General features: G+C 36.4%; 2 protein-coding genes and 1 long non-coding RNA gene across 3 annotated transcripts; 2 read left to right on the forward strand and 1 right to left on the reverse strand.

Moving 5' to 3' along the window:
- The first annotated feature begins 918 nt into the window (after nucleotides 1–918).
- On the forward strand, nucleotides 919–1,452 carry LOC104901219 (uncharacterized). Its single transcript, XM_010688767.2, has one exon. The coding sequence runs from the start codon at nucleotides 919–921 to the stop codon at nucleotides 1,450–1,452; it is 534 nt and encodes a 177-aa protein (XP_010687069.2).
- A 1,578-nt stretch (nucleotides 1,453–3,030) lies between these two features.
- Nucleotides 3,031–4,454, forward strand: LOC109135937 (uncharacterized). Its single transcript, XR_002040798.3, has 4 exons — nucleotides 3,031–3,045; nucleotides 3,132–3,484; nucleotides 3,569–3,698; nucleotides 4,129–4,454. It is a non-coding gene; the product is annotated as an uncharacterized LOC109135937 (long non-coding RNA).
- A 2,148-nt stretch (nucleotides 4,455–6,602) lies between these two features.
- LOC104900845 (hypothetical protein) lies at nucleotides 6,603–12,472 on the reverse strand. Its single transcript, XM_010688375.4, has 3 exons — nucleotides 12,321–12,472; nucleotides 7,694–7,892; nucleotides 6,603–7,177 (listed from the first exon to the last, which is right to left on the reverse strand). The coding sequence occupies exons 2-3, from the start codon at nucleotides 7,851–7,853 to the stop codon at nucleotides 6,897–6,899; spliced, it is 441 nt and encodes a 146-aa protein (XP_010686677.1). The 5' UTR covers nucleotides 7,854–7,892; nucleotides 12,321–12,472; the 3' UTR covers nucleotides 6,603–6,896.
- Nucleotides 12,473–23,839: the final 11,367 nt, after the last annotated feature.

The following is a 23,839-nucleotide window of genomic DNA, read 5'->3' on the forward strand; positions in this document are numbered from 1 at the left end:
CCAAAAACGTAATCTTAGCACTCAAGATCTGTCATTAGACTTAACTATAGCTTTTCGATTAACCAAAGTTGTTGCTAATATGCTCCCTCTCTTCTGTCAGCGTATTAATCGCCTACAATTCATTGATAGATCCGGTAATTATACCCCTAAATGTAGGTTGGGATATGATAGTAGCTATGAATTAAATTCATTGTTATTTTGCGCAAAAGTAGCTATTCTCATCTCCTTTGTGGTGAGGTGGCTCCAATTTTTGGGTTTCAAGTAGAAATTACGATTTTAGGGTTAGGGTTGAAATATTTGGGAATGTGATGGGTCATTTACTCCCCCAATTGAACGTGAGTTTTCTTAAATAATTTTAGTTCCCCGTGATCATTATAGGCTGCTGGGTTGTACTCCTCCTCCTTCTCTATCCCTTTTGGCGTGCTGAAATCGGATGTTTATTCATTAGTTCTGCATTCGCATTTAATGCGATGAGAAAACTCTTTGTTGTGCTTTGAGTAAGGTACATTTATCGCTTACTGGTAATTCAGCAATTTCTCTATAAATACGCTAGTTCTCAGGTAATTGGGTATTCTATCTCAATTTCAATATATCCTAAAATTTCTTTCTATAATTTTCTAGTGCTTCTTGCAATTTATAGCTTTTGTCTTTGTTTTTTTGTATTTTAGTAAGATGCCTTCTATTCCTTCCTTTAAAGAGGTTGTTTTGAATAACCAACCTGTTACTAACAACCTTGATGCTCAAAGTCCTAACCCTAATGTTGGTGCTCCTACTTCTGAGCCTGATAATGTTGACTTGCATGTTGTTTTTCTTGACCCTCCTGGTCCCCCTTATTTTCCTGAAGCCCTTATTTTAGATGACCTCCCTCAAGTGCAGCGTGACATAGTTGATTTGTCTTAGTCCTGTCTTGTGGGGAAAATGCTGGGAGAACCAGTTGATTTAAGAACTATCATTTCAAGAACTAGGGCTGACTGGAATTTTTGTAAAGGTGATGTTGAATATCTGGATATGGGTAATCATTGGGTTCTCATTCAGTTTGCTAATCTTGGTGATCTCTTTCTTGTCTGGTCTGAAAGGCCTTGGCATGTTATGGGGGAGTTGTTTGTAATTTATCCTTGGAGGGCCCATTTTTATCCCTTTATAGAAGAGATTAAATGGGTTGATCTATGGGTAAGAATCCCTCGCTTCCCTACTGAATTACTTAATTTTGAATCTGTTGCTAAGCTCTTGGTTGTACATTTTGTTAGCTCTTTGATCAAACTAGACTTTAGGTCTTTGTTGAGGCATAAAATAAGGTTTGCTCGTGCTTGCATTAGAGTTGATATTATTGTCCCTCTTGTTGAGTATGCTGAAATTAAACGTGTTGGTGGTGTTGATTGTGGTTATCTAATATGTTATGAAGATTTTTCTGTGGGGTGTTCATTTTGTGGGTGTGATGCTTATACTATTTAGTTATGTCCAGTTCTTACTCGTAAAAAAAAAAAAAAAAAAGGTGTTACTGTTGCAAAATCCTAAGAAAAAGTGGCTAGCTGAATTCTTGGGTAATGCTACTGGGTAAGCCATGCCTTCCACCACAGCTGAGCAAGCAAATGTGGTGGAGGCTAGGCCTAGGCATGTCTCAAGGCCTTGTCTTGGTCCCTCTAGTAATGTGTTTGGTGCTGGTCCTAAAAGACTCCCTGCAAAAGTTTTTTCTGGTGTTGGTAAGGCTCAAAGAGCGAAAGCTGTTGTCATTTCTGAATCCAAAGTGCATTAGAATGCCTAATAATTTATGGGTTAAGCTGGTCAATAATAAGTATCTTAAACAGGATAGTTTGTTTTCCTATAAAACTAAGGCTAATGTATCTTGGCAGTGGCGAAAGCTCACGAATCTTAGAAGCCCATTTAAGCAAGGTTTTAGATGGACGGTAGGAAATGGTGAGTCTATCTCTATTTGGAATGATAATTGGGTATTTAGTTGCCCGTTGTCTCATAATCATATGCCGCTGCCTGGATCGAAGGAGTGTAAAGTGAGTTTCTTCTTAACGGATAATGGGCAATGGAATAGCCATCTTCTATCTCAATTTGTGCCTGCCAATGTAGTGGCTGAAATTCTTAAGAATGCCAGATAAGGTTTTTGGGGGCCTAACAGCTGAGGGGGAGTATTCGGTTAAATCTGGAGTTGCTTTGTTGCAAGGGTTTGGGCTCAGCCCCCCTAAGGTTACTTATAATTGGTTGTGGCACTTGTCAATGCACTAGGGGAAAAAAAGGAAGGGTTGTGCTGGAAGGGCTGCGTTTTCTTCAAAACGCAACCCTTCTTTTTTGAAGGCCTGCGGTTTAAAAGAAAACCGCATTCGTTTCCAAGAAGGGGTGCGGTCAACTAGAAAACGCAACCCGTCTTACAGTAAGAAGGGTTGCGTTTTCTAGTCAACCGCAGCCCTTTCTAGTGAAGGGTTGCCGTTGACTAGAAAACGCAGCCTTTCTTACTGTAAGAAGGTCTGCGTTTTTGGGCCAACCGCAGCCCTATTGGGCCTTAAATTCTTTATTATTCTATTTTCCCTAGCCCCTAAACTCCCTCCAATTCTTATTCCCTCGCTGTTGAAACACCCCTCTCTCTCTCTCTCCTCCCATTTCATCTCCTCTTCTTCTTCTCCTCAACTCGGGACTAAAATCTCATAAAAAAACCCGCTCAACTCAGCCCTAATGGCCTAAGCTTCTAACTGACATCGATGTTCGAACTCTTTATCTCTACTCCATCATCTTCTTCTTCTTTGATGTTCGACATTCAAAAGAGGTCATCAAATGTGCAATTTTTTGGTAATTACTTCCATGTTTCTTCTATTTAATTCGTATTTTTTCTTTTCATTCTTGTTTCTTCTATTTTGTTTTCAGATCTAAATTTACATTAATTTTTGATGTTGTTCGACGCTTTTTGGCGTGGTTTTGATAAGTGATGTTTTATTCGTGAGATTTAACAAGGGAAGGAAATGGCGTCGAAGAAATTGTTGACAGAAGCAATGTAATCGTTCTCATTATCTGGGTTCTTCAATTACATCAGATTCGTAAATGGTACATCATCTTCATTTCCGAATTTCTTCTCAATTTGAAGGAAATTCAGGTATTTCTTTATCTTATTTCAAATTCTAAAATTTTAGGTCTTCTTGGTTTGCTCAAGTGGAGCCTGGTGTTCTTATTACTTCTGTTTCCATGATTCATAGTGGTAATGATCTCAAGCGCATTCGCTTTAGGTATAATTTCGATTTTGATTTTGGATTTTTGTTGTTGTCTTTGGTTTTGATCTGATATTGTTTTTTTACGGGTTATGCTTTGTGGTTGTTGACATTTTTTTTGTATCTCTGGAATTCTCTAAATATTTGTCTTTTCTATTAAACTGTTCTGACATTTTACATTGGTGTGTTCAGGTGGAATGAAGGTGAAAGCTGACAGGGATGAATCTTCCCCGTATGCTGCTATGCTTGCAGCTCAAGATGTTTCTCAACGATGCAAGGTTAAACTCATTTGATTTTCTGTGTAGGAAAATGTCTACATGTTCTACAACCTGCTAATGTGGAGAATTGATTGTAATTTACAGGAACTTGGAATTACTGCTCTCCACATTAAGCTTCGTGCTACTTGAGGAAACAAAACCAAGACTCCTGGACCTGTTGCTCAGTCTGCTTTGAGAGCCCTTGCTCGTTCAGGCATGAAAATTTGCCGTATTGGTAAGGCTCTTACTCTTGTTAATTGGAATGTTGGATAAAGAAATGTCTCAGTAATGCACTAAATTCTTTATTATATGCAACACTTTATGTATGAAGAACTTCCCTATTGTTTTATGTAACACTATCTCCAAGTGAGGTTTAGAATCATTTATTCTGAACCAATTGAATTCTTGTTAACTATTAGTGATGTATCTCATTACAATTAACATGTAGTTTCTTTACAGAAATTTATTTTGTGGCATCCTTATCGAACCTTGTGTTTTAGTTTATTTTCCAATTCTTTTTGTGTAACACTTTGTACAATCTTCTGACTAGTTGTTCCTGGTTGTAGTGATGTATGATTGTGTATAGAATGCTTGCTTGCTTATTTTGAGTTTCGTCTGTTTTATCTATTCTAAGTATTTATGTATCCTTGTTTTCGCTTGTCGAGAGGACGTGACTCCCATCCCAACAGACAGTACGTACATAAAGGGAGGAAGAAGGGGAAGGAGGCTGTGAATTATCTTGGTCAAATACTGGTCATATTGTCTTATTTCTATGGCTTGAATAGACTAGTCCGCTGTTAAAGCCTTTCCTTTTCATTTTTGAAGTCGAACTTGTTGTAGTTTCGAATTGCCCTTTCATCAGACAAGTTTCTACTCTCAAGATTGCAGTGTGGTTGCTAGAATGCTAGTTCTTGTTTGCTTGCTTACAAGATTTATTTTGTATGTTAGGTGGAATCTAAAAGATAACTAGAAAGACTCTAGTTGAAGTTCCTGATTAGATAGTTTTTTTTGTTATATTTGTATAAAAATATGATTTGCAATGGAAAATGATACTTATATATATATAAAACTGTTTGGGGATCATTTAGGACTAAAAAAGCAAAAAAAAAAAAATTGTTTTTTTAGGGTCACAAGGGCTGCGGTTTTCATGAAAACCGCAGCCCTTAATTTGTAAAAAGGGTTGTGGTTTGGGCCCAAAACCGCAGTCCTTCCAATACGGAAGGGTTGTGGTTTGGGCCCAAACCACAGCCCTTCGTAGTGAAGGGTTGCGATCAAAAACCGCAGCCCTTCATTTTCGCCAAAGGGCTGCTATGGAAAGGGCTGCTGGCCAAAAACGCAGTCCTTAGGGCCGTTTTAACCACAACCCTTCCTTATTTTTCCACTAGTGATCCCTCCTAAAATCAATTTTTTTTTCCTTGGAAAATTTGTCAGAACGGATTACCCACAAAAAAGAGATTAGAAATCAGTCATGTGTATCTCCCGTTAGAATGTGTTTTTTGCAATTTTCATGCTGAGACTGATTAACATCTTTTCCTTGAATGCCCTTTTAGTAAAGAGGAGGTAGAAATTATGACTGCAAATGGGACTGTGTCTGCCCTTCCTAGTTTTGATTCTTCTCATTCATTTGCTAACTAAGTTCCCTTAAATCCAGGTGCACAACTCAGGATATATACAAGTTTATGCCATTGTCTAGTGGTTCATTTGGTATGTTAGAAATCATACTGTTTTCCGTCAAGAAGGTTTCTCTTCGAGAGCTTTAGGAGAGATGATTAAAAATTTAATTACAAAATTAGATAAGGCTGATTTTCTGCCTCCTGGGTCAGGCCATGCCAATAGTTCTAGCACCAGGCACAATAAAAATAGTGCTCGGAGGGCTAATCTCCTAGCCTCCTCCTCCAGCCCATTTTGTAAAACTTAATTTTGATGGTTTTAAATTACAAGATGGCAGTTCAGCCTATGGATTTGTCCTTCGAAACTCTTATGGTAAGATTTTGCTTAGTCGTGCTAATTCTATCCCTCAACATTTGTCTATTTTAGTGGCTGAGGCTTGGGGTTTAAGAGAAGGTATTAAGGGAGTTGTGTTTCTGGGAGTAAAAAAATATCATAATAGAAGGTGATAATTTATCAATTATTCAAGCTATTAAACGAATTTGGGAAATTCCCTGGTCCATCCATACCCTTATTGTGATGCCAACTCTGCTACTGATTGGATGGAACATCGTGGTTACACTACTCCTAATCTTTGTTACAATTTTGAATCTCCTAATTTCACTTTTTCCCAGATCCTTAGGTTCTTCCGTAGTTTTCTTTATGGCTAAAAAAAAAAATACAAACAGGTTACGAGTAAGTAACGATGTTGGTCACCCCAAATAATCAATAATCTTATAAACAAAATCGCATACTTGTCAAAGTAAGTGGAACATATGGTAGTAGACATTAAATAACATTATTAATGGCGTCAAAAGATGAAGAAAGCAGCAAGTCAACTGCCAGCCACAACCTTCTCCCTTTAGACTCTACCCATCCCTCTCTGAAAGAAAGTTGGTTCAAAATTCAAAGCACGAGATTTTATCATCTTAACGTACACTTATCTTTAAACTGATCCTAAATTGGTACTAACAATTTGTGGTCCTTACAGATTTGGCATACTTTTCAACTATTAGTCAAAGTCATATCTCTATCAAGTCTGGGCTTGGTTACACATACACTGTATTACACATTTACACCGATGTCAGATTCAGCTCATAACGCCTAACTTTGAATCTCCAGAATTCAGTTCCTGTTTGGATTTAAGAGTCAAAGACCAGACTCAGATGTCTTTCTCCCTGCATAAGTCAAGACTTCAATAGATGTCAAAGTCTTCCGGATGCTATTGTCTTCTGAAATGAGACAATGGACAACATATCTCATGGTTAACATTAAACAAAGGGAAAAGAAACTGGATCTTTCCAAATTCTCTTCCTCTCCCTCCATTTCTCTATTTCCATGAGCAAACAAGAGGATATAGTTCCCTCTCCCTCCCCTTCCTTTCCCTCCATATTTTCTCATCCACACAAACGATGACAAAGACCCCCTACATATCCTACCAAAAAACTAATGGTCTTTAGTTCACGTAGATAGGTCACAAAAGGCCAGAGCAGAGAAAAATACGAGATTCAATTTCACAAATATTGCTAACAGAGAAAATCAACTGCAACAGATTAGCCAAGGCCCAACATGTTTTAAGTGGTATACAATCAGAAGATGATAAGTTAAAATCCTAAGACCAGACAGCAACTCTGTCACATTATGAGCAACTCTACCAACTACTATCCAGCTAACCTATCGAGGACTGACTAAGTTCAGACTATGCTAATCTTGCGACCTATAAGAAAATGAATCTTTACATGCAAATTCAGTATCTACTTAGAAATTTAGGGAGGAATTCTACTGCTCACACAGGATCAAACTGATTACCACATGGTGGTACACCAGGTGCCCTGTATTTCATCACAACACCTTCCAAAATACCATCTGACCTGAAAGTCGGTGAGAACAACCTCGGGTCAACAGGACCAGGCAGCTTGAAAGATATGGTGAACGGTCCTGGTGGGCTCAACTGTGCCACATTCATGTGATACTCAGTTTTAGGATTCTTTTTAGCTAGTTCTCCACCTGTTATAACTCCTTGAAGATGAACCTTCCCATCACGTTCAATCTCACAGCTCAAATCACCTGCAAACACGAGCTTTCAATGTCAATGCTGCTTTTTAGCCCAGTTTAACATTTGATTCCCATGACTAAAGCACAAAAGGAAAACCAAATGCAAGAAAACTGAAAATTTGAGCAAACAAAATAGATATCCCTGACATAACAAGGTCTCACAGGTGAACAAATAGCTGTTGAAATTGAAATACATCAGTAGTTAAATCCATGCTAGACATGTCTGAAGGTTCGTCATTTTTTGAACTTAATGATTAATGCGGTTAAGTACAGGTCACCAATTAAGCAACAAGTCAGATCTGGTTAGTCATTTTTTGAACTTGATGATTAATGGGGTTATGTTCAGGTCACTAATTGAGCAACAAGTCAGATCTAGTTATAGATTCTTGTTTGTTAAATGTATCAGGTTCAGTTCATTACAACAAATATAACTGAGCCACAAAGCGAATCCAACCTCATCTAGTTGCCAGCGGTATGGCTTAAAAAATCAAAATATAAGTGATAAGAAAAAAAAGGAAAGAATCTTACAATTGTCCTTTCTAACACCAGGAAGTGCAACTCTAAACAAGTAAGCAGATTCGCTTACACCAATGTCAACATGGCCAATAGCAGGTCCAACTGTTCCTTCTCGAGCTGTTCCAGTAACAACAACTGAAGTCGGGTTCAGAGCCGGAGAATTCTCTTCCATATCAGATTCGTCAACTTCAAATACTCACTAAAATTTAACCTATTGAGAAATGTGATTTAGCAACAGCAAACCATCAAACTCATATTACAAGTTACCAACAATAAGTAGCCAAGAACCGACACTTGGGACAAAGAATAAATTTTAAGTACACAATTTCAAAGAACAAAGAACAAAAGAAAGTTACTGAAAGAACACAATTTCAAAACATCCTTCACATGCGAAGGTACAAGGATCTTAACTACACAGATCGCAGGCATAGCAAAAAAACCAAACCATCCACTTTACATGTCATTTATGCACTCCCTCTGGTTGATGCTTCCAGATAAGTGGTGTCTTTTTCCGAGATCAAGCTTTAACCATAAATTTCCCTCAAATTATAAATATAATTTTGGGACAGTATTATTAGTTCCGAATCTAGAGACACAATTTTTTATGATACTCCCTCCGTTATCTATTAGTTGATCCATTTTCTTTTCTAAGGTAACCATATCTTTTTTTACTAATATGTATAAATATAAAGATTATACTACAGAGTGTTCCTTTTCACTTTATTGCCCATCATTTAGGGTCTTGTTGAATTTGTTTTGATGTAGATTTCGCATTATCAACTTTTTCAATGTTATTAGATGCGTAACTAGAGGATATTAAGATCAAATACGTTCATTAGAGACCGCGGATAAGCAAGTAAAATATATTTAAAAAAAACAGGTTGAGAGAAATTTATAAGCAATTTATTGCCAAAGTTAGATTTCAAAGGAAAAAAACATGACTCATTTAGAAAAAAAAAAAGGGAGTATAATAAATTCATCACTTTAAGCAAATGAGCATTTGAAAACTGTTTCATCTTGATCCCCCAAGCCCTCCTCTCTTTCCTCCTTTACTGGCAAGTAGTTTCAAGGGCTTCAAGGCAGCATGTGTTTCAATGAATAGCAAATGCCATCTATAAACCTCCCTTGTTGTCGGTCATTGACCATTGTGCTTAGTCTATAAGGCCATACTCCCAGAAAAATTACAATGCAGTGCTAAGACTTCGGAGATGTTGATCACTAGCAAATAATAGAGGAATTCCAAACTACTTCTGCCCGCAGAAGTAAAAGTGAAAGTAAATCCAAATGCCACATATAGTAGAAGGAAAAAAAAGCTGAGATAGGATAACTAGACTAGTGTCTGAGTCCTTCCAGAAGGAGAGCTAGGGGGCAGTATCAAATCAACCAAGACTCTTGCAAATCACCTTAAGGCATCCTTATCAACCAAAGCTCACTTCACTGGTCAATTACCTGCGGAAGCAATGTTGTAAAGCTTGTACTGGCAACTGACAAAAGGAAGGAGAGTGTACCAGCACTGTCTGACACTCTCAAAGCAAGATAGCAAATCAGAGCAAAAGATTCTTCACTAGTCTTTTGCCATCATAAATAAATTCACCCTCCACCGATCCTCTTGCATCAATATAACCCAATACATTTTCCTCTTATTGTCATTACAAAATTATTAGATTTTCCATTTTCATTAGAACTTCCAGAGAAAAGTCATGCCAGAGACACAACAAGGGCTCAAGTTGAGTACTTTTTCAGAGAAATGGGAAGAGCAGCTCAAGAGAAAACAATGATCTCCCAAAAGTGACGACTGAGCAGCATGTCCTGAACTAATTGATGAAGAAAAACTCAGCCAATATTATCTTATTGACTTGAAATTAAGGAGCAGAGTTACAAAGTGAAAAGTTTGTAAAGAAAGAATCTTGTCATCATATATATGTCAGTCTCGCTCAAAATCCCTAAGGCTATATATAATAAGGAAATAACTTCTTAGGGGGGCGTTTGGTTGGAAGAGGGAAAAGGAAAAGGAATCAAATACGGGTTAAGAAAGGAAAGGATCCCCAGACACCTCAATTTACCAGCATGTTTGGTTAGGCAAGAGAAAGGGTTACAAATACTGAATTCTTCTCCTCCTTCCCTCTCCTTCTCCCTCTCCATCTCCCTGTTCTTCTCTCTCCCAACCATCTCTTTCTCTCACTTACATCAACACCAACGTCGACTATAAGTAATGGACGCTGGCACCGGCGTCCACCACACAACCGCCGAACTTCTTTTCTCTTCCTCTCGTTGACCGGTCGAAGGGCTTTAGCTGATTTTTCTTTCTCCGTCTCCTCATGTAGCTCCGATGATTTGGGTGTGAGGTTGGTGTTTTCATTGGCGGGGGGGTGGTTGTTTCAGAGGTGGGTGAGGTTTCGGTGGGTAAAGATGGTGGTTTCGGCAGGTGGTTTTGGTGGTAGTAGTGGTGGTTACAAGGGTTGGGATGAATTTGGGTGGGTAAATGCCTAAAGGGTGGTGCTTTAATTTCGAGGTTGGTTGGGGAATGCGGGGTGGTGGAGTCACGGTATTTTCGAGCAGAGGGGTGGCGACTCAGGTGGAGGGTGGTGGTGGCGGTTTAGCTATAGGGGTGGTGGCGATGATACAGGAGCATTTCTAGCACTTGCATACAAGAGTATCTCCTTAAACCTTGGCTCAATTGATGTACATGGAGGACTCTTCATGGGAATGACTACTAAGGTAGTAGCATGTTTGCTAACTAACCTAGGTAGTGAATAGGCGTGTGTTTCTAACATGTCTATGAGGATCCTAATTCTATTAGGATTCATATCTTTAATTGCTTTCCTAGTTAGAGTTGAATTAGGAATCATGGTTTTGCCTACGTTCTTAAAACGATGGATTTTACATGATTCAAAAAGTCTAAGGAGTCTAGGAATTAGGGATTTGTCCTAATCCTACTAGGTTTATGTTTTTGTCAAGTAGTATAAATATAAAGCTATGTAAGTCGAAATTCTCTACAGATTAATAAGAATTTTCGTGAGCTTTGAGCTTTGTGTTAAACATTGATTGTTTACAAACCCTCTTGAGTGTTGGTGGCTTAGCCTTTATGCATTCAAAACCCTTAGTGTTATTCCTTGTGGTGACTTAGTCTTTATCATTGAATAGCCTAAATCTATCCTGGTTACTTTGGTTCGAATTACTTGTTTGAGTTTCATTGTTATTGAATTGTTTTACTTAGCTTCCGCACAAGTATTTGATTCTTGAAGAATAAATACATCAGGCGGCGTGGCTACAAGGGTGGTGGCGGCTTAGCTACAAGGATGGGGTGCTATCAGCGGTGATAGTGGTCAATAGTGGTTCTGTTGTAGAGGGATTTGGAGGAATTCAAAACCTTAGGGGGGATAGGGAACAATCTAAGGGGAAGTAGAGGAATTCAAAACTGAAAAATGGGTAAAAGGAAAAGAATAACCCACCAACCCAAACATAAGTAAGGGAAACACAAGCTTGGAAACCCTGTTCCTTTCCTAACACCCCTAACCAAATGCTCCCTTAGTACTAAGAATGAGTAATATAACAAAAAGTGAGCAACTCCAGTGCACAAACACCGCAGATACCAGCTCTAATTCTATGGAAAAACTTGCCAACTGCAAATATCTAAGCGTAAAGTCGCCATCCATAGAAAAATAACACACCTAGCTTAGCCCTTCATCACACACTGAAGGAAAAAAAAAAATGAGACAGAATTCCTATTGCATAAGCAAGTTGTGTCAAGCACATCTGCGAGTACTTTGCTTGTTCAGGTATATCAAGAGCCAACTTTAATCGATTACACAAAAATCAAGGTTTTACTCTATGTTCTATCTGTCTACCTTCAAAGATAACAAAACCTAATTCCTTAAAAGTCAGTGCAACGTAAACAAATGGCATTGATCTAAAAAAACAATGTAAACAAGTGGCATATATAGAGTAGCTTTTGTAATAGAAGCATATTTTTACCTTTCTCTAATTCTTGGCGCAACCTAGGCACTAATAAGTGGTTGTGCCTAATTCAGAAACATTCTAAACATGTACAAATGGTGTATAATTCTGAATGTTGTATACAAAAATTCACCATCTTCTATAACTAAGATAGATAATATGATACCTGCTTTTCATGTGCAAACTTAATGATTCTATATACACATTTATGATTCAATATATAACATTTGTAGTTAAATATAGATCATTTACTAAATCTCAGGCCCGTCCCTGAGCCAGGGCAAGAGGGGCGGCCGCCCTGGGCCCGGGGATGACAGGTTCATTACTGATTTCCAGCCACAACACTTGAAAAATTAATCTCATGAAATTAAACAAGAACAAGTGAACACAAATATGCGCATCTACAAATTGTAACATAAATTTTCTTATCATTTACTTCCATGAAACAAAGATGAGATAAGAAGTTAAACCAGAAACTCGAGTCATAAGTTTATAACATGTAAATTATCACTAAAAACATGAGATAGCATGTATGAGAAAGAAAAAATAAGTTGAATTCATGAAACAAATAGCATAAAACCAATCGCATGAATAATCACATGAAGTAGATCTCAAAAATCGCAATTCCACACCAAAATCCGCAACAAAACAAGTAGATTCATCTAAGGAACAAAACAAGAACCTGGAACGAGCTTCTGCAGTTCGAGCTTTGCGTATGACATATGAGAGGTTCCAGATTCCAGAGGTTCTAAAGGAATTCAATTTGCTTATGAGTTGGGCACCGGCACCGTGAGCGTTTTTGGAGTGGTACTCGCATATAGGCTATATACCTATGTAGTTTAAGACTATATGCGAGTAAGGAACAGAAAAGGTAAAGTACTAAATATCGTATAAAAATACAATGTATTTAGGGTGTTAGTAAAAAAATTTAGGGCGTCAAATAGCAAAACTCATTTTTTTTTATGCACAACACCCGAAAATGTAATATAAATTGACGAGTTTATCTCTATTATATAAGCAAAGTGATGAGCTACGATGTCGTCTTGTAAAATTACTATTCTACCCTTTACTTATTAAAAAAATGCTAACTATAAAATATTCAATTCTTTCTTGATCTATATTTATGTGTAATAACTGATAAGGAAACTTAAGATTGTTTAATTTATAATAACATATAATGTACACATAAAATATTTTCCAAAATACTCCCTTCGTTTCCTAAAGATCTTCCCTCTTTCCGTTTAAGGGTGTTTCCAAAAGATCTTCCCTCTTTTGCTTTATTCCTTATTTGGCAAAACAAATTTCCCTATTTACCCTCTCATGTCACTATCATATGGTCCACCATTACATTATCAATTCAATTTTACTCTATTTCTCTCTCCTACTTTAACCCCTTTTTATTTGTTTATTTATATTAACCCCTTTCTCTCTCCTACTTTACTCATACCATGCCCCACACAACTTGATTTTCCTTGGTATCTGTAGGAACAGTAAGTGGGAAGATCTTTAGGAAACGGAGAGAGTAATATGCTTAAAAGAGATATTTTTGATTGAAAATGAAACTAATCTAACTAAAGCAATTTCAAACAATTAAAAAGTAAGAACTTATATATTAACATAAATATGCATATGAGACTAGTAATAGCTTATTGTACATCGATGATCTGTTAGAATTCTAAATATTATCATATAAATAGGATTATTATTCCTAGCATGTTCTCTCCATCTTATTTTCAATTCAGTTGCAATCAGTTGGATTCATGCTCCGTTTGGTAGTGTGTAAAATATTTTTCATGAAAATTAGTTTTCCTTTTCCTCTCATTTTCCGTTGTTTGCTATGCTAAGAGTATAGCCATTGGTTGATCCATAAATTGGATCATCAAGAAAGAGACAATAAAACCCATTAAACAAATAAGAAAGAGAAAAAATAGAAGGAAAGAGAATATTGCTCAGATCGTGGGAAAGATCTCAAAATGCCAAGGCAAAGGGGAGTTCATTGCCACATGGCACAAGGGAGAGGAGGCTAAAAATGAAGTGGGGTCCACTGCTACATGACAGCCATCCAACGCCCCTCATTTCTCCAATCTAACGGCTAGGTTTATTTGTAATTGTTAACGTTGTAAATTTCTGCACCGGACATATTGTCAGTTTTTAATTATTTTAAAAAAAAAAAAAAACACCAACAATTATATTTTTTTTTTTTCTATAAATAGAGACTAATATTGAGCTGTTTTTACACATCTTATTTGTGAGCTCGTTTTGTTAATGAAAGTCATATTTGTTTCCTTTCTTTATTTATCTACCCCACATTAACGAAATTATTTTTACTAATAGTTTTTAGTCACTAACATAAAAATTATTTATATTGAATAATCATTAATTAATTCTTAAATAACTCATAAAAAATGAAAAAAGATGGGATTGGAAGGAGATTGAGGAGAGAGAATATATGGTGGGACATGGTAAAAGTAGGAAAGAGAATGTGAAGATCTAAAATTATAGATCATCCATTGGAGGTCAAGAGATCATAAAAATTAATTATAGATCATGAATGAGGTGGAAGAGTGAGAAATGAATAAAGTAACTGATGATCCCAAATTTGGGATCATCCATTGGCCATGCTCTAAGGGGTGTAATTCCTGTAGGTGGTTATCTAATCCTTGAGGCTTTTTTGAAGAATTGTGAAGGAAAACCCATTGTGACGGGCTCCATGAGTTGGTTTGTTACTGAGTTTGGTGAATCTTGGTATGAGCGATTGGGAGTTTGGGGATTAGAGGATGTGATTGGGAATGGGAGTTAGAAGGTGGGAATTCATTAAATATATCCCAATCCCTTGTTTGGTATGTTAGTGGGATTATGTTGGGAATATTATTATCCCATGTTTGGTATGAGGTACTTAAGTAGGGAATATATTGCTAAATTACAAATTTACCCATTTTAATGAAGGATAGTAAAAGAAGAGCAAACAATATTGGTGAAGTATATTTTAATGAAGGGTAAATTCGCCTTTTAACATAACTAGAAATAATCCCCCTCCTTAATACATGCCCCCTCCCTGTCTTTATTTTGGTGGGATAAGAGGGGTTTAATCCCATTCCCCTTCACATGGAAATTTAGATATCCCCTCAAACAAACATGGGATATCTACCCATGGGGATATAATATCCCATTCCCACCCCCTAATCCCCCTAAACAAACACCCCCTGAGGGTATTATAGAAGGACATCCCAATGATTCCCATTTGCTCCAGGTGAAGGTCAAATGGTAAGAGTCAAAAAGAGAGGCAATATACATCAGATTGATGCATAAAAGGATGATTTTGGTTCTAGAAATAGTTTTATGACTTTTATCTTATTTTTTACCTTACTTATCTAATCTTAGGCGGATATATGGAGTTGGTAGATGCAATCCTTAGGTGCGTATGCCTTTTAACATTGATGATAGTTATTAATGTGCAAACTTCTAAATTTTTGTCAATTTATTTTATCTGATTCTATTTTCCTCTACTGTTCTTATTAGTTTTTGTTTAGACTAGTGATAATACCTCCATACTCACATGTGTTGTTTAAGTCTTTCTTATGTTGCAGATGTTATCAGTTACTAATAAAAACAATAATATGATGGTTTGGAGATCGTAAAAAGGCGGACTGAACAACGTTTGTATAGTTGCAAGGAGTATCAACTTAAAAAAGTATGACGTAGTCTATAACTATGCATCATCCTACCCTTTTAAGAGTGGGAAAGTGGTTTATGAACAATAATTTACATGTGCATTGGGGCGTTGTTGTTGTTGTTAAAAAAAAATTATTTCTAACTTGCTTTTGCTATTAATCTTCACCTTTCAGCTACTTCGCTTTTATGCCTATTATGCAACAAATTATCCATGGCAAGAGCTTTGGGAGTAGGTTCTTGTTTTCATCATCTAAGTCGTTTTTTCTCATGGTTTGCAATAAAACTAAGGTTTTATAAACAAAATCTCTTTAGTTTAAGAATGAGCTGGTAGGAAGAGGCAATGGGAGTTTCCTGAAGACCATAAATAATGAGGCTGTAATGAGTCAATCTAAACTCTAAAGTAATCAATATTTAATTTTTTGGAAAAAAGTACCTATTAAAATCAAAATTTTGTGAAAAACTACCTAATAAAAAAAAGTTGTGAAAAACTACCTAATAAAATACAAAAGTTTGTAAAATACTACCTCTCGCCGGATTTTGACTGTTGACTTCCGTTCTCCGGCTTGACTTCCCCACGTGACCCCAGTGACCCCCACAAATCATCCACACCACAGCCACCCCCAACCACCAAGACACCACCTCCACTACCCTTAATCCCCCCGAAACACCCTCCCCACCCCACACCACCCCTCCCCCACCCCTAGCACCACCCATTGCGCCACCCAAACCTCCACCCATTACGCCACCCAAAACCCCCAGCCGCGCCACCCAAATGCCCAAACATTAACCCTCTCCTCCCCACCCCGACACCCAAAACAGCCCAAAAACCCACCCTCCCTTCCCGCAACCCCCCTCCACTAATTTCCGGCACCCCACGAACCTAATCCCCCACCCAAAACCGCTAAAAACCCAGAAAACCCGTTAACCCGTTAAACCCTAGAAAACGGGTTTTCTGGGTTTTTATTGGTTATTGGTGGTTTTGGGTGGGGGATTAGGTTCATTTACCTTCTGTCTTTTCTCTTTAAAATTGAAATATAAACTCTAAAGAATTCTCTTAATTTCAAATTCATTTATTTATTTATTTCTTAAACAAAAATAAATCATATAAAAATTAATCAATTGTAAGATAGGCAATAAACTTATGAAGCCGTACCTCCCCATTATTTTCAAGATAGATATCCGGCTAACATCAAAAGAAGTAAATATTAATAAAAATATGTTAAAAAAATTTGCTAATGTAATTGACCATTGTCAATGAAGCAAGAAAGATGATCGATTGAGCAACCCGCAAGAAATTTGGTATTTGAGTGAAATACTGTAAAATTGTATGTGGAGCAATTAACTTAAATTTCAACATTATTCAGACTAATGGAACAAAACAGCTCAAATAAATCAATTATTCCAATATATACCGACATAAAATAATTTTGCAAACATGTAAACAACCCAAAAAAAACAAGATCTACTAGTAATTTAAATAGGAGTAAGTTAGGGAGTTAGGGAGACGGACTACATATTAATCAACAACAAAAATAATTCAACACAACTACACTTCAATAAAAACAATAATCCCAAAACCGAAAAATTCAAGAATTAACCCTTGCATATTTTCTCTTCACCTGAAAATTATGTTATAGGTTTAGATAATTATAAATTTATAATTATTATACGGAATAGTAGATAATATAAACCAAATAGTCTAAACATAAATATTATATTTAACGATTAATCTCTATTTTTAATATATCTCTCAATCAAAGTCGTATAATGTTTTGTTTGGATCGTGATATGGAAATGGTAGTCATTATATAGAATTCTAGTTCTGTTAGGATTCTATGTAAATTAGGAGTCTTATTTCAGTTTTACTTTAATTAAGTGTTTAAGTGATAAAGGAATCCTATTATATTTAGGAGTTTAATTCCTTATCAAAGTCTAATTAGGAGTCATAATAGGCGTGTGATTAGGAGTAATTATTTATCTTGATCCTTAAGATAAAGATAGATAAGATTGGATTTATATTTTAAGGTTTACAAGTCATAATAGGTTTAGGAAAACTTGTACTATATAAAGAGTTTTTCGGCCATAATAATAATTTAGGATGAGTTTGAGTTAATTATTGTTTCAGGAGAGAATCCACCATTGTTTCAGGAGTGAATCCAAAAACCCTAGTTGAACCGTGAGTCGAAATACACCTGAGTTCTTCATATCCAGTTACTAATTAAATAAAAACAACTAAAAATTCCACCTTTCATAAAGAGAAGCCACTAAACTACATAAACGAGCCCTAACTAAGTGAATCTTACATTAAGAATCACATTAAGTGGTGTGGCTGCTGCTTTACACCCCTATCCGTCGCTGCTTGTCCCCACGCACACCTCGCCTCGCCTCGCCTCCTGCCTCGCACAAATCTTCGCCCAGCATCGACGACCCGGCACACGCCCAGCCTTCGTCAACATCGCGCCTCACTAGCGCACATCCTTCTCGCCAACACTCGACCAGCCCTCGCCTGCTACCTCGCGCCTCACAGCGCGCTCCTCACCTCGCCTACATCGTGCACCATGCCCGATAATCAAGCCGACATGTTCGCTGCCATTCAGGCTACGAACGACAAGGTCGACGCACTCACTGCCCAGATGGCTGCCATGGCCACGCGGTTCACTACCTTTGAGCGAGACTTGAATTTTGCTCGACCACCTCCACATCAACCTAGACGTGAGGATGATTTACGGTTGGCTGACCTACCAACCTTTGATGGTGACCTTGATCCCGAAGCCTATTTAGAGTGGGAAAACCGATTGGATAGATTCTTTGATCACAAAAATTTGAGTGATGGCTCCCGATTTTCTTATGCAATCCTAAAACTCACTAAATATGCGTCCTTATGGTATGAATCTACACGCACAAGACGTGCTCGTGAAGAAAAACCTCCTATTGATTGTTGGTCCTCTCTAAAGGTCAAGATGCGAAAAAGATTTGTGCCACGAACATACCGCCAAGAACTCTTTGTGCGTCTCAATTCCTTGCGCCAAACCACCATGACAGTCGAACACTATATTAAGGAGTATGAAAGACTACATATGGCGTGTGATATTAAAGAGGAGGATGAACAGAAAATTGCGCGTTTTCTACTTGGTTTGCATCGTTCCATCGCCAATTTGGTGGAATTACAATCATATGCAACGTTTGATGATGTTTGTGTGCTAGCGTCTAAGGTTGAACGTCAACAATCCAAGCGCACTCCTTGGTTTATTCCCCCTGCTACCTCGACGGATCCTACGTCCAGCCACGCTTCGAGTGCCAAGCACTGCCCTAACACAACTGTCACCACACGAGAAGAACTAGTCCTTTATTTGGCCGAAGAAGAGCACCATCCTTCTACTTCTATGGATGAGGATGATTTTTGGTCGAATCAACCTATATGTGAACCAGAACAAGAGCATCCTTCCTTGCTAATTCGTCGCTCTTTGTTATCTTCTAAATATGATGATTCTGTGGATGAGCAACGTACCAACTTATTCCATTCAAACTGCATCATCAAGGGTAAAGTTTGTCCTTTTATCATAGATAGTGGTTCATGTACTAACGTTTGTGATGTGTCTATGGCTGAAGCATTAAATCTGCAAATGCGCAAGCATCCAAATCCCTATAAACTCAGCTGGTTGAATGATGATGGCATTTGGGTACGTAAACAAGCTTTAGTTGGTTTTCGTGTAGGTGAATACATGGATCAACTTTGGTGTGATGCTTTGCCTATGATTGCATGTTCATTATTATTAGGAAGACCATGGCAAAGTGATAGACATGTGATGCATAATGGGAAAACTAATGCATACTCAGTTTTAATGGGGGATAAACGAATGATTTTGCAATCCTTACCACCTAAATCTAGGCGCCCCAAGGAGAAGGAAAAGGATAGCCAAGACAAAGCTCATGTATGCATAAGTTCATGTCATCATGAAGTTCTAAAAACTGCACAAAACAAAAAGGAAGGGAGACAACAACTTCTGCAATTGCGCCAAGGTTCTAAGATGGACTTAGGAGACAAAGTATGGTTGTCACTTTCTGCTCAAAAACTTCATGTGAATCATAAGGATGGAGAGCCTATGGATGAAGGACCATTTGAAATTGTGGAAAAAGTAGGCTATGAAACATTCAAAGTGCTGCTAGGAAATGGCATATGTGCAACATTTCCTTCATGTGATTTGGTTACATGCTTTCCAGACTAAAACTTGTGGACAAGTTTTTTTCTAGAGTGGGAGTTTGATATGGAAATGGTAGTCATTATATAGAATTCTAGTTCTGTTAGGATTCTATGTAAATTTGGAGTCTTATTTCAGTTTTATTTTAATTAAGTGTTTAAGTGATAAAGGAATCCTATTATATTTAGGAGTCTAATTCCTTATCAAAGTCACATTAGGAGTCATAATAGGCGTGTGATTAGGAGTAATTATTTATCTTGATCCTTAAGATAAAGATAGATAAGATTAGATTTATCTTTTAAGCTTTACTAGTCATAATAGGCTTAGGAAAACTTGTACTATATAAAGATTTTTTCGGCCATAATAATAATTTAGGACGAGTTTGAGTTAATTATTGTTTCAGGAGAGAATCCACCATTGTTTCAGGAGTGAATCCAAAAACCCTAGTTGAACTGTGAGTCGAAATACGCCTGAGTTCTTCATATCCAGTTACTAATTAAATAAAAACAACTAAAAATTCCACCTTTCATAAAGAGAAGCCACTAAACTATATAAATGAGCCCTAACTAAGTGAATCTTACATTAAGAATCACATCAGATCGTTTCAATATATCTTATCAAATATCTAATGGATATCATTTTTACTTGATATGAATTACTATATATATATTTTTTTGACAGGAATTACTATATATTGATAATTAAATTTATACATTGACAAACGTAATGAATAAATTATGCCAAATAATAAAGAACGAGGGAATTAGTTACCAAGCCAATTACAACAATAATATAGGGTGACAAAGTACCATCATGGAAATTTGCAACAAAAATTATCAAATGAATACAATAATTAAGTATCTGTCAAAAAAAAAAATACAATAATTAAGTGAAACAAGTAAATGTCAATGACATTAGAATAAAAAAAAAATTAAAAAGAGATGAATGGAGTTAAAATGGTTATATAGTGAAATTATAAGAGAAAATCAAAAAAGGATGAGGAGCTAGCTCATGTGGTAGAGCACTCCCCTCTGATCCTTGAGGTCAGGGGTTCGATCCTTACCCCCAGCATTATGTTGGGGTATTTTCTTAGCATGCTTTGCATGCTTTACTAGCCAATGTGCTGGTAGTTCCTACAAGGCTAGTAGCCTTGGTAGGGGTTAGCCCTTGGGCTGACTTAATTTCCCAATAAAAAAAAATAAAAAAAAAACAAAATAAGAGAAAATCAAATAAATGCCAAGTAAAAAGACACAAGGGTAGGTTGCCCCACTCACTTAGATAGTCTAAAACTGGCAGACTAAATTGAGCTAGTTCATTATATCAAATTTACCAGTATAAAACTTCCAAATATTTTGATACAGTTATGCTTCCAACACAAACTAGTGATTCCAAGAAGTTCCATAATTCAAAAATCAGTAATCTCACCCACTGCTCTACTCACTGCCACTAGTTGCTAATTTATTCAACTAACTATAAAAAAAATTATTTTAAATAATAAAATCACAATTTCAAATAGATTATAGTAAAATATGAGTCAACAATCAACACATAGCGTCCTAACCACTGTGTTTAATATTGGTGTGATAATTATACTCATTTAATGTCTTAAGACTCTCGTCTAAGGTTTTTCCACTTAAACTAAATGTGACACTTGTTTCTTCCCCTGTTTTAATGATTTTAGACTAGACTAGTAAAGTAATAAAGTTGTTGTTTACTAGTTAGTAGTTATCTTAACTAGAGTTCAGGACTTATTAATTAACATTCTACCTTCCATTCCAAAAAAAAATTAACATTCTACCTTTCTACACCACAATTCTACATTAGTACATTAAAATTACATCCACAGAAATTAGAAACTAAACATAACAAATCAATCATTTCAATTTCCAATAATTTTAATTTTTTTTTTAAAAAAACAAACCGAACCTGCCAAGAGAACTCGAGCCCGAGACAGTGGCAGAAGGAAACACTGTAGCAGGAGTAGTGAGCCGAAAGAGCTGTTGATCTGAAAGAGACGACAAAGGCTGACAGAGGAGAGGAAGAACCGATATACTTAGGGTTTGCAATTGTGAATGACAAAAAAATAAAAAATTAATAAAACAAAGGGCTGGGTTTCGAGCCCCTGACTTGGGTTTCAACCAGTTGGACGCGCGCTGGTATACAAAGTTTATGCACAAATTTTAATAGGAGTACAAGTATTTATTCCTTTTCTGATTTTTTATTTACAATTTTTTATTTATTAAAAAAAAAACTATCTGGTTTTTTTTCGGTTCTAGTATGGTTCAGTTGAACCCATACTAAAATGCCACTGTCGCCTGCCCAAAGGAGAGGAGATTCAAGGGTCTTCAGGAGAGAATGAGAAATAAGAGTGTTTTTTTTTAGTTTACTGTATGCTAACATGTACCTGTTGTAATGCACGGGTTTTAACTTAGTTATAGGTGATGAAAATCTGTTTTTAAAAATAGTGTTGATGTAAAAATAACATAAGAATAATGTTTTTTAAACACAAATTACGGGAAAAGAAATAGCATCACAGTTTTTTTTTTTTTTCGAGCAAATCCCGGTTTCTCTTGTGAAACTTACCAATATTATAATTTTTTTTTTTTGCTTACTCATCATCATTTTCCTCCTTCCCTCCTTCCTCCTCCCCTCCTTCCTCCTCCTTTCCTCCTTCCCTTATATGTAATGGCTGAACCTTCACCCTCATCTTCTTCGTCGTTCTCTATCTTCTTCCTCCTCCTTCACGATTCCGACGACTCCGTCATCGAATTAAACAAAAAACCCTAACAAAATTGGAGAAATAATGGCATGGTTAACCCCATAGGGTAGGATTTATCTTCCTTTTCCATTGATGATGTTTGTGAGTGTCAATCTCTCCATTGAAGCCACTGATTTCTCCATTGAAGTCTTAGAATGCCATTGATGGAGGTGAGAGAATGGAGGAACAAAACCCACCGTCATTTATGGAGGTGAGACCGTGAGAGAATGGACGAAGAAGACCCAGCTGCCATTGATGGAGTTGAGAGAATAGAGGAAGAAGAAAAACAATTTACAATATTAGCCCCAGTTATTACATGAAATGACACAAATACCCGGCCCTCATGAGAAACATGTTATGCTTATCATGAAGAGAAACATGAATTTACCCTTTCTTTACTCCGTATTTTTTTTAAAAAGCATCACTTTATTTCTATGTGGTTAATATAATAATATATAAATGTAAAAAATTGAAAAGGCCACAATCTTGCCATAAAGGCAAGGAAGGGCTCCTAGCTGCGGTATATTTACCTTTTGCCGAAAAAAAGAAACATTGAAAAGGATTGAATAGATAGTTTAATTTTGTGGATGTCTTATTCTAAGTAATAATATTTTCTTTTCCATCTCACTTGAGGTACCACCGCCACTCTTATTTTCTTATTCTTTCTTTTGGAGAATATTATATAAACGACAGCCAATATGTCACAATAAATCATTTATTGTATCTTTCTTTTTCGGATTTCATGGTCCCGCCCGATCTGCTAGAAAAATGGGCGGGTTTTGGCAAGACTAAAAGTACAATTTTAATTTACTTGTTAGCCCAATATTTGGGCATGAGATTACATATTAACTCAATCGTAAGGCCCCTTGTGACCCGTTTTTTTAGTCACCTTCAATTTCAAGTGAAAGTTGTGAAAAAATTAGGAGAACTCAACTCACAAACTACAACCATAATATCTTGATAATGCTCCGCCAAACAACGTAGGGTTCCATTAAAAGATGATGAATATCAAGCGAGTGATGTATAATTGATATCATATGGTAGATATATTTACATCACCTTAAGTAATTACACTTTCAAGCACCATAAATAAATATATTGTTGGAAATTCGTTGACACCAAATTATTGCAGCAAGACTTCAATTTTAATCAAGGTATCTTGTATGTCCATTCTATATAACACAATGGCAAAATATTCCTTTATTAATTTTGTATCAGAACCCAAAATATATGTATTTTATGCGTTGTGGTGCTTTGTTTAATATGGTTGTTCAATTACAAGTTTTTTAGATATTGAAAATGTGTAGTTTGTATTTTTTTTAATTGTTTTTTCAACATAAATATTATACTGCAGATTTTTCATTTGAATGTCTAGTATAGTTTTATACTACCTCCGTTAGTTTTTATCTGCAACAATAACTATAAAGGGATGTTAAAATTATGTGAAACAAGTTACAAACTATCTTTATTTAGTAAAAAAAAAATTCAATAAAAAGACCAAAGTACCCTTATCATAAAACTTAAACCAACAATTAGTATACTCATCCAACATTAATCAAATTTCTAATCTAT

Source organism: Beta vulgaris, chromosome 1 (assembly GCF_026745355.1).
Source record: "Beta vulgaris subsp. vulgaris cultivar EL10 chromosome 1, EL10.2, whole genome shotgun sequence".
Classification (NCBI taxonomy): domain Eukaryota; kingdom Viridiplantae; phylum Streptophyta; class Magnoliopsida; order Caryophyllales; family Amaranthaceae; genus Beta; species Beta vulgaris.